Source organism: Carlito syrichta, unplaced genomic scaffold (genome assembly GCF_000164805.1).
Source record: "Carlito syrichta isolate Samal-C Ts95f unplaced genomic scaffold, Tarsius_syrichta-2.0.1 Scaffold301761, whole genome shotgun sequence".
NCBI classification, from domain to species: domain Eukaryota; kingdom Metazoa; phylum Chordata; class Mammalia; order Primates; family Tarsiidae; genus Carlito; species Carlito syrichta.
Window position 1 is genome coordinate 1117113 of NW_007245857.1, and position 13877 is coordinate 1130989.

Sequence of the window (13877 nt, forward strand, 5' to 3'; positions counted from 1 at the left end):
GCGGGTCTCGAACCCGCGGGCTCAGGCAATCCACTCGCCTCAGCCTTCCAAAGGCGCGGGACTACAGGCTGAGCCACCAAGCCCGGCTGCCACCTCCAGTTTTACTCCGGCCATAGCCTGGGAAATGAGGCTGCCTGCAGGACAGCAGAGGCTTGCTTCCAGCTGTGGGTTGATCGGGGCCAGCTCTGTGCCCCAGCACCTCGGCAGAAGGTGGGAGAAAGCAAACTTGATGCACTTGTCAAGAATGAGTGAATGAATGAACATAGAGACCTCAAGGGGCCGTCAGCTGGTCAAGAGACAAGATGCACTCAGGCAGAATGTCAAGTGACCATCAAGCCAGCAAGAGGTGACCACACATTCTCAGCACTGACCCGGGCCTCGTGGGATGGTGGGTGAGAGACAGGCCACTCCAGGCGGTGTCACAGCAAGGGCATAGGCCAGGAGGCGGGGCACGGGCCCAGACCGCTTCCCTGGGGTGAGCAGTCATCTGACTCTCGGTCGCCGGGGCTGGTGAAGGCTCCTGAGTCCCGGCCCGTGTTTGGACAAGCAGCAGGGGGATCTCCACAGGGCTTCAGTAAGGCCTCTGGACTAACATAGAGGATCCCGCAGTCCCTGGAACCCCCTCTGCCCACAGTAGCAGGGACTCGGGCAAGGATGACAATGGCTACACTGCACTTCACAAACCTTAGGCCACTTGCTCCCTATAACTCGTATGAAATCACCTCTTCTCCTCATTGTACAGGTGAGGAACCGGAGGCCCGGGGCTGAGTATCTGTGTGCATAGCCAGACAGGGTAACCAGAACCCCCCAAGCAGGAGCTGCCAGTCTGGAGGTGAGTCACAGAGCACACAGTAGGCCCTCAACCCATGCTGTGACCCACAGCTGTGACCTCAGACCCAGCCAGGACTTGAAAATAGTAGGGGCCTTGTTCCCCAGAGGACCCGGACGAGGCAGGGGACAGGTTCATCTGGAGACTAGGACCAGGTCGTTCAAAGAGTGGAGTGAAGGGGGGCGGGACACACCCATGAGGACAGCAGGGCAGTCTGGGGACAGGAAGACACAGGAGGCACAGTGACCACCAGGGGGCAGCAGCACCACCCCAGCCATGGTCGCCCTGCTAGGCATGGCAGAATCAAGACGTTTTCTTTCTTAGCAGCATCTAGTTGCCACCTGCTGGGGCACCTAGGGGAACTTGGCATTCGACTTCTCCCCCACGATGCCCACACCTGTCCTGCCAAGCAGGAGGTCACAGACTTGGAGACTTAAGCCAAGAGGCCAACTCCCTCTAGGGTCCCATCCAGGTCTGACCTAAAATCTCTCAGGTGGGGTGTCCTTGGCTGCCAGGATGACCACCAGGCACCCACCGAGCGCAGCCCCCTTGGTCCTGCAGACCTCCACACTGGTCAGCTCCTTCCTTGCTCTGGAATCTTCACTGGCTGCCCTTCACCCGGGACTATTCTCACAGACCCTAATTTCAAGGATTTTCATGTGCACGGAGGATTCAGAATGATGAACAGGGCTTGGGAGCCTGTGAGAGTTGGGGTGAGGCCAGGCTCCTTGTTTGCTCCAGGCAAGCAAGGACTCTATTTCCCCACCTGGAAAATGGGGCGGCCGATGGAGCCTACACTGTGACAGTGAGATGAGCCAGCAAACTGTAAAGTGCTGTGCCCACTGCAAGGCTCGGGAAGAAGCAGTGAACAGAAACGCCATGTGGAGAGGATGCTGTCGGGGCCCACTGCCCCTCTTTCTGGGGTAGGTACACCCACCCAGATGCTGTGAGAGTGGCTCTAACAGCCCTTGAAGCCCTTCCCCAGACCTGTCCTCCTGATGAAAGCCATTTGGGCAGAAGGATCTGGGGCCATTGTGTGTGTGTGTGTGTGTGTGTAGGGGGTGGCCCATAGACTCAGTGACTGCCTGACAGTGGGTAAAGAAAAGCCCAGCCTCATGACTGGGTGCATGGCTCACGCCTGTCATCCCAGCGCTTGGGGAGGATGAGGCAGGAGGATCGCTTGAGGCCAGGAGTTCTGGGCCAGGCTGGGCAACATAGTAAGACCTTGTCTCTGCAAAAAATAAAAATTGAAAGGCCCAGCCCAGCCCACCAGAAACTCTGGTCCTGTCCCCTCTCCTAGGCATCCTGTGGGATCAGACCCAGTACAACCTCTCCTGAACTCACAGCTCTGGCTGGCTTCTCCCTGCCCCTCCTGCCCCCTATGCCCTGGCAGGCTTCCTTCCAGAGGGTCCCCATCCACAAGCCACATGCCCCAAATCCTCAGGTTCTGCCTCTGGTCCCAGACACGCCACGGCCCCACATCCGCCCCTGTGCCCCCTGCTAGCCCCGCCCCACCTGCAGCACCAGCAGCATCTGCACAATGGCAGGGGGCACACGAGCGTGGGTGCGGGCCAGCGCATCCTCCAGCTTCACGCTGAGTGTGATGGCGTTCCGGAAATGCAGCAGGGCCAGCTGGCGCACCGACGGCTCCTTGCCCTGTGGACACAGAATGCACCACACCCGCCCCACCATGGTCACTTGTGGCCTCATCTCCCCTCCCTGAGTCCTAGGGCTGGACAGGAAGGATGAACTCGCTGACCCTCAGACTCCCTCCACCCTGTCTCCTCCCCAAGGTCACAGACCCCCTTCAGTTTCCTTGGGAGGGGAAAGGGTTCAGCGAGCATCCTAATCGCATCTTGCAGGGACAGCCAGGCTAGACAGTCGACCGAGGGCAGCGCAGGCAGAGCAGGTGTGCCCACCCCGAGTCCAGCAGCCCCTTCTCTGAAGTGAGGCCAGACCGGGTGTCACTACCCGGGCTCCCTCACCCAGGGCCCGGCACTTGCCTGCACAGGGTAGAAGATGGCCTGCAGCATGGGCAGCACGTCGCTGAAGAAGAAGTCCCAGGTCTCTGCCAGCGAGTCTAGCAGCTTCTGCCCTGTGGGCATGGGGGCCGTCACCACTGGGCCACAACGGCTTCTGGCAGACACCCCCCCTCTCAGGACGGGCCGGGGGACATGGGAGCGAAGGACTCTAGAGGCGGCTCTCAGTCCTATCGCACATGGGCTCTGTGGCCCTGGGCCTGCTGCTTGACCTCGGCTTGCCCATTTGCAAAATGGGAGTAGCCGGCCCAACCTCCCCGAGCTGATGGCGGGACCAAGGCATGAGGTGTGTGGCACAGGGCTTGGTAGCAGATGCCAGCGGCCAGTTCCCGTGCCTGCCAAGTACCAGACCCACACAGGTGAGACCAGCACAGGTACGAGTTTAGTTCACAGCCTAGTCTCATCAGATCCTCCTGAAAACACGCAGTTGAAGAACTCACCCACCTATCACCTGCCTATCACCATCCCTCTCCCACCAGTCTGTGCACCCTTTGGTTCCCCCGACAAACACCTACAGAGCGCCTACTCTGTGCCAGGCCTGACGCTGGATACTGGGGACCAGCCAGGCCCCAGACAGCCCCAGGTCCATCACACGACAGGGACACAGAACACAGAACAGCAATTACAAGGACAGCAGTGAAGGGCGACTGCCATGGAGCAGGTACAGAGGCTGAGCCTCTGAGAAGAGGGTGGGCCATGGTCAGCAACTGGAAGGGCCTGGGGCCGGGCCAGTCCGGGCTGCCTGTGGTGAGGTCTGGGGAGTCACGGAGACCACTTCCAGCAGCTTCATCACATCCAAGGGAGGAGAGAGGGTGGAGAGGCCGGCAGGGAGGGAGGCTTCCTGGAGGAGGTGTTGTCGGATACGGGGGCTGGGTTCACCAGATTGATAGCACAGGATGGCACAGCTTGGCATGGGAATCTCTGAAGCACATAGGTGGAAAGCAGCTTTCGGGACAAGCCCTATGGGCACTTCTGCCAGCTATGGGAGGGGTGGCCCTCGGGGGACAGGGAGAGCCAAGCTCCCCAAGTCAGCTGGGGCTCTACTGGGATAGGCAATGTATGGAACCCTTGGTCTTTCTGTCTGGACTGAGCAGAGAGCTGGGAGGAGGGCTGCTGGGTCCAGGGATGAGCAGGTCCCAGCATGTGTCCCCAAGGCCTCTGCGGCCTGGAGGGACCCCACCTGGAAACCAGACTAGCAACAGGGTAGAGAAGATCTTGGTGTTGCAAGTGTCTCCGAGTGAAGAAGGAACAGCCGCCACCCATGGGCTGGCCTCCTAGGTTGCACCTCAGACCAGACCGCTTCGAGATTCCCATGGGAACGAAGAGGCCGGACAAGGGCCTTCAACTCTCCTTAGGCCTCGATCCCTTTCCGCAGGCCCACAGGTCTGTGGGGGTGTGAGGCACTGGGGGCAGAGCCGAATTGGGGCAGCCCCAGAGGGGACCGGCCCAGCCCCCTGTGTGGCCCGTCTGCTACTTTCAGCCCTCCCAGGTGGCCACACCTGGCTCCAAGGGCAATGGAGGCCAGTAGCAATGCCTGGGACAGGTGGATGCTTGCCATCCTGCGGAGCCAGGCCTGCACACAAAGTTCCTTCAGTTCCCTGCCGTGGCAGCAGGAAGAAAGGCGGCCCAGTCCCTGGGCCAGCCGTGGGGTGGCTCTGGGTGCCCGCCAGCCCAGGGTTCTGCTGAGCGCAGGCCACCCTCCAGCCTACGGGGCGGAAATGCGGCGGAAAGCAGATGTAAAATGCAGAATCCAGCCTGACTGGAGCTGCACATGGACGAGAGAGAGGCCGGGAAAGGCAGCCTTGCCTGCTGGCTGGGCTCCTGGCCAGGGACGGTCACCCGGGGGCCTTTCAGGGAAGGAGGCTGTCAGGGGCGTCAGAGTCAGAGGCATCCTCTATAAAACAGGTGTGAGAAACATCTCCACGTGGGCAGGTTGACAGCTGAACTGCACTCAGTGCTTGTGGCTGGCACGATGTGGCCAGGAGTGTGTGTGCCGTGTCTTGGCTCGAGCCTGGCCGCAGCAGGTGCTAGCACCCGCAGGTCACCAGCCACATGGTGGCCGTGGCTCCCTGCTGGCTCTGACCTGGGGCAGACCAGCATCTGTCTGTCTCTCCTTTATTCCATCCAGAACTGTTGAGGGCCAACTGCATAGGCCTCAGAGACAGGAACCAATCAGGCTGGGCTGGCTCAGGCCTCAGCCCACATCAGGGAGACCCAGGGACAGCGAGGACCACGTAGCAGTGACATAGGCCACAAGTGGGGGCCCTGGTAGAGCAGGCCAAGGGGGTCTGGCAGGGGGCTACCGAACACAGGCTCAGAGGAGAGTATGCAAAGGCTGTGGGTGGGCCTGGTCACATGCCCGGCACCAAGTTTACGCTCTCTGGTGGACAAGAGGCGGCAGGTCCCAGGGTCTGGCGGCAGAGGGGCAGGGGTCCTCCCAGAGTCCCTAGGTTTCTGGCTGCCACAGTGCTGGCTCCCATAAGCCAGCCAGAGACTACGGAGCCATGCCCTTGCACGCATAGCCTCCACCTCAGGGCTGAAGTCAGGCCTCACTAGAGGCTGAAGGGAAGGCAAGCGGTGTGGTTCTGGCTGCCCCAGGTGGGGCCACCTTCCTCCATCTGTCCCCTCCTGCCTGCAAGGAGCAGTCTGGGCCCCAGACCGGGGCGAGCAGCAGAAGAGGGGGCTCCTGAGCACGCTTCAGGATGAGGAGGGAGCTGTTTCCCCGCTGCGAGGGGCTGGTGGGGCCAGATGTCCTCCGGAACACACCAGAGTCTGCGCCCGACTCAAGGCCCGTCAACTCTCTGCAGCCCTCCCTGACTGCCAAGGTGGAACTAACCCTTTCCCGGGATTCCTGTACACCCTCACATTCATCACACTGGACTGTTGTCGTCTGGTCCATGTCTGTCTCCCCAGTTGGCTGCGAGTCCCTGAGGGGAAGAGCCCGCGTCGCCTCCCTCTCCAGTCCCTGAAGGCCACTTGGGTCTGAAGCGTGGATGGAGCCGCTTCCTAAACCAGAGTGCTAAGGTAGGAATGCTGAGGCCAAAGAGGCAACGATGTTTCTCTGTAGCTACAGGGGAACTGGGAGCCAGGGCCTCTGCCGCCCTGTGCCTGTTCCCCAGGCCTGGGGAGGTCAAGGAGGGCTGACAAGGCAGGGGAGAGGCTGAGCCCTGGGTGGGGCTTCCCAGAGGGCCCTCTGCCCCTTCCGCCGGGCAGTACCCACCACCAGGAGGCCTGGTGGACCCAGCTGCCCTGGGCAGAGCTCCACCACACCACACAAAGCACTCCTTCTCTGACAGTCCCAGCTCCCTTGGGCTGGAGCCGGTGGGAGGCATGGGCACCGCTGGAATGTGCCGAGTCAGGAGAGGGGCGTGGGAGGGCATCCTCCCCAGGTGCCAAATGTCGCCGGCTCTGGCCTGCCAGCCAAGACGCTGCCTCCTCCAGGAAGCTGTCCCAGAGTCTCAGTTGCCTGTGCTCCCTGCCGGATCTGATGGTTCTCACAGCCTTTCTCATGGAGGAGAGGAAGGAACATGGGTCACACAGTTTCAAGTTCATCAGGGCACATCAGGCCTCCAGGCCTCAGTGTCTGGCTCTGTGGAACAGGCTAACATTCCTTCTTCTAGGGTGGAGGGAGGCCTCGACAAGTGTAAGCTGCAGAGCCGGCCGTCTGCTCTGCAGTATGCGGGCTGGGTGAGACACTAAACCTCGCCATGCCTCAATTTCCCCATATGTCCACTGGCAATGATGATGGTGGTGTCTTTGCAGGGTTGTGGGGCATAAAAAGAATCAGCAGATGGAAAACGCTTGGGCCAGCATCCAGCACAGAGGACACATATGCCCAGGCCTGGTGCCTAACGGGTGTTCAACAGAGTGTAGGAGCCTGAGCCCACCTCAGGGCGGGCACACTGGGAGCCGGCCTGAACCTCCCCTCCCCTCCCCTGACCTTCCCCACGCCAGCTCACTCCTATAAGGACGTGTGCACCTCAGCAGCTGCCAAAGTTCCTCAGACCCTGGGAGCCCGGGGGTGCCAGGACCCGGCATGTGGTCAAGGCCCTCCACCCACCTGCTGAGCTCTGAGCCAGAGAGTGAGGCCAGCAGGGGTTCTGGGGGCCTTGAGAAGCAAAGGGTGTGTGCCCTGGAGTCAGGCAGACCTGGGCTCAAATTCTGCCTCCACCCTTGATTGGCAGTGTGGCCATGGGCAGATCACCTGTCATCATATGTTGTCCCCATTTGAGAACAATGACCTGAAGGCCCCAAGGGGTGGGTATAAGCATGAAAAGAAAGCACGCCCATCACGGGGCTCAGCTCTGGGCTCCTTCTTTCACAGGTATCAGAGAGACTCAGCCCTACACTGGTTCTCCTCTGAGACTCCAAGACCTGGACGAGGCCTCTCCAGGCCACGGGGATGGGCTTCACCAGAGCCAGACTGCGTCACAGGCAATGAGGTGAGACAGGCGCCCTCTCCTGATGACTCACAGCACTCCCCCCCCCCCCCCCCCGGGGCTCCAGCAGGTTTGGAGACAGACTCTCACCTGGGGTCCTCACCTGGGTACAGATCGCAGCCCTGCTGTCCCTATAGGCCAGTTTGGGCCTTTCCAATCGCTCCTGACCAGAGAGCCATGCCTCCCACCTGGAGCCCGGTCACGCCAGACTCCTAGCAGGCAGCACGACACCCAGCAGGCACATCAGCATGCAGCCCAGCTCCGCACGTGGTCCTGGCCACGGGGCCACCACACTCACCCTCGTAGAAGCGGATCTTGTCCCGAAGGATCACCATGCCTTTTGTAAGCAGCTGGTTCTGAGGGGAAACACAGAGGTGCTGTCACTGCTCCAGGGGGTACCTGGGGTGTCCTGGCCAGCAGGGCCTCTGAGAGTCCACCACCAAGCAGCCAAGGCCCAGATGGGGGGAGGTTCACAGAGGGCCCACAGCCCACCTGCCGCAGAGCCCGGACCTCAGCTCAGCCTGGGAGGCAACCACCAAGCCAGCCTGGGGTTGTCACAAGACCAGAGGTGACCACAGGGACACCCTGAGAGACAGGCCAAGCCTATTGTCCCCTGCTCTGGGCTGAGCTGGACAGTCGGCTGTCTTGCATGTCCCATGGTGAAGAAGGGACTTTGAAGAAAGAGGGGGCCGAATTACAGAAGGGCTGGCCTGTTGGCCACCTTGCACCACATGGCCCCTGTGTACGCCACCTGGGGCAGCTCAGCTGAGAACCAGACTGCGTGGTCTCAGCACTATTCACAACAGCCCAAAGGTGGAGGCCACCCAAGCGTCCACCAGCAGAAGAATGGATAAACAAAACATGGTCTGGCCGCACACTGGAACGTTCCATGGCCATATAAAGGAATGAGGTGCAGACTCAACTTACAGTGTGGATGAACCTTGGAAACATGATGCCAACTGATAGAAGCCAGACATGGATGGCCATGTACTGTGTGACCCCGATATGAGACATGCAGAACAGGCCAGTCCACAGAGGCAGAGGGGAGGTTAGCTGCTGCCTTGTGCTGGCATAGGGGGAGAGTGGGGAGTGACTGCTGATGGGGACAGGGTTTCTTTTTGACATGAGAATTAGATAGTGGTGATGGTTGCACAACTTTGTGAATACACTAGAGGCCATTAAATTGTAGGCTTTAAATGGGTGAATAGGACGGTCTGTGAATTATCTCAATGAAGCTGTTAGATAATTTTTTTTTTTTTTTTTTTAAGTCAGGATCTCACAGTGTTGCCCAGGCTGGAGTGCAGTGGCACAATCACAGCTCAGTGCAGTCTCACTCCTGGGCTCAGGGGATCCTTCCACCTCAGCCTCCCAAGAAGCTGGGCCTAGGTGATTTTTAAATTATTTTGTAGAGATGAGGTCTCACTTTGTTGCCCAGGCTGGTCTCGAACTCCTGGGCTCAAGCGATCCTCCTGGCAATAATAATTTTTTTTTTTTTGAGTTGGAGTCTCACTCTGTCGCCCAGACTGGAGTGCAGTGGCCGCTCCCGGCCACCGCAGCCTCGACCTGCTGGGCTCCGGCGATCCTTCCGCCTCAGCCTTCCAAGTAGCTGGAACTACAGGCACGCGCTACCATGCCCGGATCATTTTTTGATTTATTAGAGAGATGAAGTCTCGCCAAGTTGCCCAGGCGGGTCTTGAACCCATGGGCTCAGGCAATCCTCTCGTCTCCGCCTCCCAAAGAGCTGGGATTACAGGCATGAGCCATTGTGCCCAGTAATAGCAATTCTTAAAAACTCTAAAATCATGTGATGGAAAGAATCACAGGCCTACCTGGGGGCAAGGAGGGCGATCTCCTCTAAGGTTCGATGAGATGCCCAAAGCTGGGCTGGGCATCCACACCAGCCCTGGAAGCTGAAGGAGCACCGGGCCATGCATGCTGCGTGGCTCTCCCTTGCTGTGCGATGTCAGGCAGAGCATCTTGCCTCTCTGAGCCCCAAGGTCCCATCCAACCCCATGTTGTCATCAACTCAGGTGCCAAATGTCCCCAGCAGGCCTGTGGGCCACATGGGGTACGTGAGTATTAACTGTAGCACTTGGGACAGAGGCGATGGGTGATGCTGATGTCACAGCTACCATTGTCACCACGTGGCTCCGGGCACTGGGGCTGTGCAGATGACCCAAATATGATGTCTGGGACCCTAGACTGATATTTGGGGTGGGGTAGGGGATGGATAATAACAAAACTTTGAGCCCCATCAGGTGCCAGCAAAGTACTAAGACTTCACCTGCATCATGTCATTTAAACTTTACAGTAATCCACGTTGGAGAAACTGAGCCATGGCAAGGTGAGTCCTTGAAACCCCAGGCAGACAATGGAGGAGCTAGTGCTTCATATCCACCAAGAGCAGGTGACCCTCCCACCCCATCCTTTTTGGTCACTCAGGAAGCACCACCAACCCCGCTGGAGAGCACAGCTCACCCACCTGCAGGTACTCTGTGAAGAAGGACCCCAGTTCTGTCTTCAGCAGCTGCCTGTGGGCAGAAGGAGAGACAAGAGTGAGTCACAGGCCATATGGCTCCAGAGTGGGGGTCCTGGGGATGGGTGGGGGCTTCTTGGGCAGCAGGAGACCAACCTGCTCGGCCCAACAACATGAGAGGTAGGCAAGTCCCACCTGTCCAGAGCCACAAGGGCTGGGTTGGCCTCTAGTTCCAGGTCTCCCCATGAAAATGAAGGCCGCTGCGTCTCATGCTTTCTCCAGCAGGGCTGGGCCTGTAACACCTGGTTCACTCCTTCTTCCCACCTGCCCAAATCCCAGATGCCTAGGTTTCTCCTCTCCCCCTCCAGAGTCTGGCCAAGTGTTTCCTGCTTTGCTCCAGAGCAGCTCTTTCAGTCTTCACTGACCCTGTGGCTTGCATTGATTAGGGCTCCCCTTCTACGGGGGAGGCAAGAGAGGCTCATAGAGGTCAAGTGACTAGTCCAAGGCCACACAGGACACGCCAGAGTCTGGGTCTGAACCTCATCCTTTGTACACAGTGCTGAGCATGACTCTTATGCCACACCTCCAGGGGCAGAGGAGGCCAGGACATCACCAACCTGGACTGGAAACACGTAGACATGGTCACTACGGGGGACCCAAGACCCCTTAACTACTTCACTAACAGCCTTTATGTTCTCAATCAAACAGATCAGAAATTTTGATTTTTATCAGGAAAACTTGCTATCTGTCCTGAAGTACAGGCAGTCCTCACTTTGCATGGTTCTGATACCTATGAGTTCAGGGATTGCAGTTAAGTAACACCTCACCCCAACCACGTGGTTCAAATTTCAGTTCCCAGGCACTCTGCATCAAGTACAAGCTTGCTGCGGGCTCTCCAGTCCACAGATTACAATCCAGGTCACAGATGTGCATGAGGACCAGTGACCAATCGTGTCGCTTCTTTAAAAGTCGGCCTGTGATTGGTCCCTGAGCATCTATCTATCTCTCTCTCTCTCAGGTCAGGCCCAGACATCAAGGTGTGTAGTTGTGTTGCCTCCTTGTCTCCCAGTAATAAACTCACATGGCATTTTATAAAAATGGCCAACAAAGATGAAAGGTGACAATGTGCGCTGAACAAGCAAACACTGTTCAAACTATTTTGTTCCTTAAAAACTTTAATTAGTGTATTAAATATTCATTTTACCATATTATCTTTTTCATTTCTCTGTACATTTATAATCAATAGTAAGAAGCCGGGCACAGTGGCTCACTCCTGCAATCCCAGCACTTTGGGAGGTGGAGGCGAGAGGATGGTCTGAGCTCACAGGTTCAAGAACAGCGTGCACAACTTGGCAAGACCTCATCTCTACAATACATAAAAAAAAAAAAAAAAAAAGAAAAAAGAAAAATTAGCCGGTCATGGTGGCATGTGGCTGTAGTTCCAACTCCTTGGAAGGATGAGGCGTAAGGATCGCCCGAGCTCAGCAGGTCGATGTCTTGGCTGTGAGTGTGCCACTACACTCCAACCTGGGCAACAGAGTGAGACTCCAATTCAAAAAAAAAAAAAGTAAGAGAACCTTTAATGTTCCAAAAAAGGTTTTTTAATTTTTATTATTATTTTTTATTTTGAATTGGGGTCTCACTGTGTCGCCCAGGCATGAGTGCAGTGGCATGACCACAGCTCACAGCAGCCTTGATCTCCTGGACTAAGCCAGTTCTTCCACCTCAGCCTCCTGAGTAGCTAGGACTACAGATGCACGCCAACATGCTAGACTAATTTTCTCGTTTTTTGTAGAGATGAGGTCTCGCTATGTTGCCTAGGCTGGTCTCGAACTCCCGGGCTCAAGCGATCCTCCCATCTTGGCCTCCCCAACCGCTAGGATTACAGGTGTAAGCCACTGCACCCCAGCTTCCAACAAAAATTTCAAAAGATCACGGAACAATTGTTATTTTCCCTGTGGTTCACTAAGAGGGCTTTGTACAGCTTCAATTTGCATGATCATTTTGGGGGCCCTGCACTGCCGCACAAAGACAGCACTAGCTGGATTTTGCAAAAGCAACATACTCAAGAAAAAGCCCAAATAAGGCTCGCTCCCTGCAGGTGGCCCACCTTTCCCACTGTGCCCTGGTCACCTGCAGTCACAGGTGACAAAGTCAACTGTTCCTGCCCCGGTCTGCTGTCTTAACCTTGGATCTGGAGGCCAGCCGTGGTGGCAATGGCATTGCTTTTCTTCCCTACCCAGTGAGTGGGTGCTCTTGTCCCCAGAGGCCCTTCTGAGGTGGCTACACTTTATCTTCCTGGTGGAGCTGTAAGCTGGAACCCAGTTCAAGGCTGGCTGCCCTGACTAGTGCCAAGGGGACTGGGACTCGGGAGCAAAGCCCAGAGAGGTCAGGTAACCTGGGCCCAGGTAACCAGCACCTCAGCCACTGGGATGGAGTGGCTCCCACATCCTAACCACCTGGTCATCACTGGCACCTGGGGATCTGGGCAGGAGCTAAAGAATTTTCTGGAAACAATAACGTTTCCTCAATGGTTCTCAGGTGCCCAGCAAAGTTGTGCCACTTTATAGACCTCTGTCCACAACTATCTGACAGGTGGTATTAAATGTCCCCATTTTATGGATAGGGAGACTGAGGTTCAGGCTGATAGAGCAGTTGTAGGGAGACAGTCCTAGAGCCTGGGCCTGCACCCAGGCTGGCAGCTTCTCTTGGCAGCAGGGCCAACTTTGAGACCCGATGTCCTTTCTTGCACAATTGTGAAATCAGCAGCAGTGGAATTAACAAGGCTGGAATCGACCCCCTGGCCATAGACAAGGGTGCCCCCAGTGACCCTCCTTGGGCAGCCCCCACCCCAGCAGCCCGCCTCTCTCCCCAGGCTTCCGCTGTTCCCTGGACCAGCCATCTAGTCCTTCAAGGACTAAGCCATGGGCTTGACCTCGTGGAGTGATCCCATGTCCAGGCAGCGTGTATGTCAAGTTCACCACAAGGCCAGAGAGTGAGGGCACTGGGTAAGAAGGGAGGGTTCTCTGTAAAGGCCGAGACTGATCCCGGAGTCCCTGTGGCAGGTCAGGGCTGGGGGCAGGCCCTGACACTTGCTGGTCACGTGACACCAGGCAAGACCCCACCACTGTGGGCCTCGGCATCCTCGTCTGTGGCCGGATCTATCTGAATATGGAGCAGGACGGTCTGGGGGTCAACTGGATCACGGGCAGCTCTGTAGGGTCTTCCTTGCGCCCTCCTGGCCTATGGTGAGTGATGCAGGCGTGGACACTGATGAAGAAATGAATGGAAGCTTCCTTCAGGGCTAAGCAGCCCCTCAGCCTGAGAAGGCTAGAAAACCGGGAGTGGTTCTAATGAAGCCCTGCCTGGGCAGTGGCTCTGCCCCGGCCGCCCAGCGGGTTCCTGTTCCTTAGGCTTCTCCTTCCATCCACTCCTTTACCTGGACAGTGTGAAGGGTGCCAGTGGCTGAGCAACCCCATTTTACCCACAGGGTGGCCCCATGTACTGACCACTGGTGGTGAGGGCCCCGCTGCCTCTGCCCGGGAATGTTGCCGATGGCCTCGTCAGCCTCCAAGGCTTGCCCGTAGAAGGTGCTCAAAATGAATGCTAAATGGGTGGGTGGCTTCCATCTGGTAGCTGACAGCACCCTGGGATCCCATCCTGGGAGACCCTTGTTCCTGGTCCGTGAGCATAGACGTTCCAGACAGGGCTGCAGACTATTTGTACCAACTCCAGCCATGCAAAAGCTGACAAGGTGGGAGCCATGTTCACTCATATGGGGACACTGAGGCTCTGGGAGGGCACGTGATGAATTCAAAGGTTGGATTGGGGAACTCAAGGTTGGCTCCCTAGTCCTGCAGGTTAAAAGCAGATACCCTTCCTAGGGGATATGCGGAGGAGGCCTACCCAGCTTGGCACCATGGGAAACGTTTTTGTTTTTTTGTTTTTTTTGAGTTGAATTCTCACTCTGTCGCCCAGCCTGAGTGCAGTGGCCGCTCCCGGCCACCGCAGCCTCGACCTGCTGGGCTCCAGCGATCCTTCCGCCTCAGCCTTCCAAGTAGCCAGAACTACAGGCATGCGCTACCACGCCTGGC

At 57.4% G+C, this 13877-nt stretch overlaps 1 protein-coding gene across 3 annotated transcripts in view; it reads right to left on the minus strand.

The window, feature by feature from the left end:
- The window catches only part of PRR5 (proline rich 5), a 23397-nt gene that overhangs the window by 3533 nt on the left and 5987 nt on the right, over positions 1-13877 (minus strand). The window contains exons 2-5 of one of the 3 annotated variants that reach the window (XM_021710959.1): positions 9790-9838; positions 7606-7663; positions 2833-2919; positions 2345-2485 (exon numbers count right to left, since the gene is read on the minus strand). In XM_021710959.1, coding sequence (XP_021566634.1) covers positions 2345-2485; positions 2833-2919; positions 7606-7642 — 265 coding nt within the window. In that variant the 5' untranslated portion in view covers positions 7643-7663; positions 9790-9838. Of the gene's footprint in view, positions 1-2344; positions 2486-2832; positions 2925-7605; positions 7664-9789; positions 9839-13877 lie in introns of all 3 variants that reach the window. The other 2 variants (XM_008055178.1, XM_021710958.1) reach the window with 2 other exon arrangements.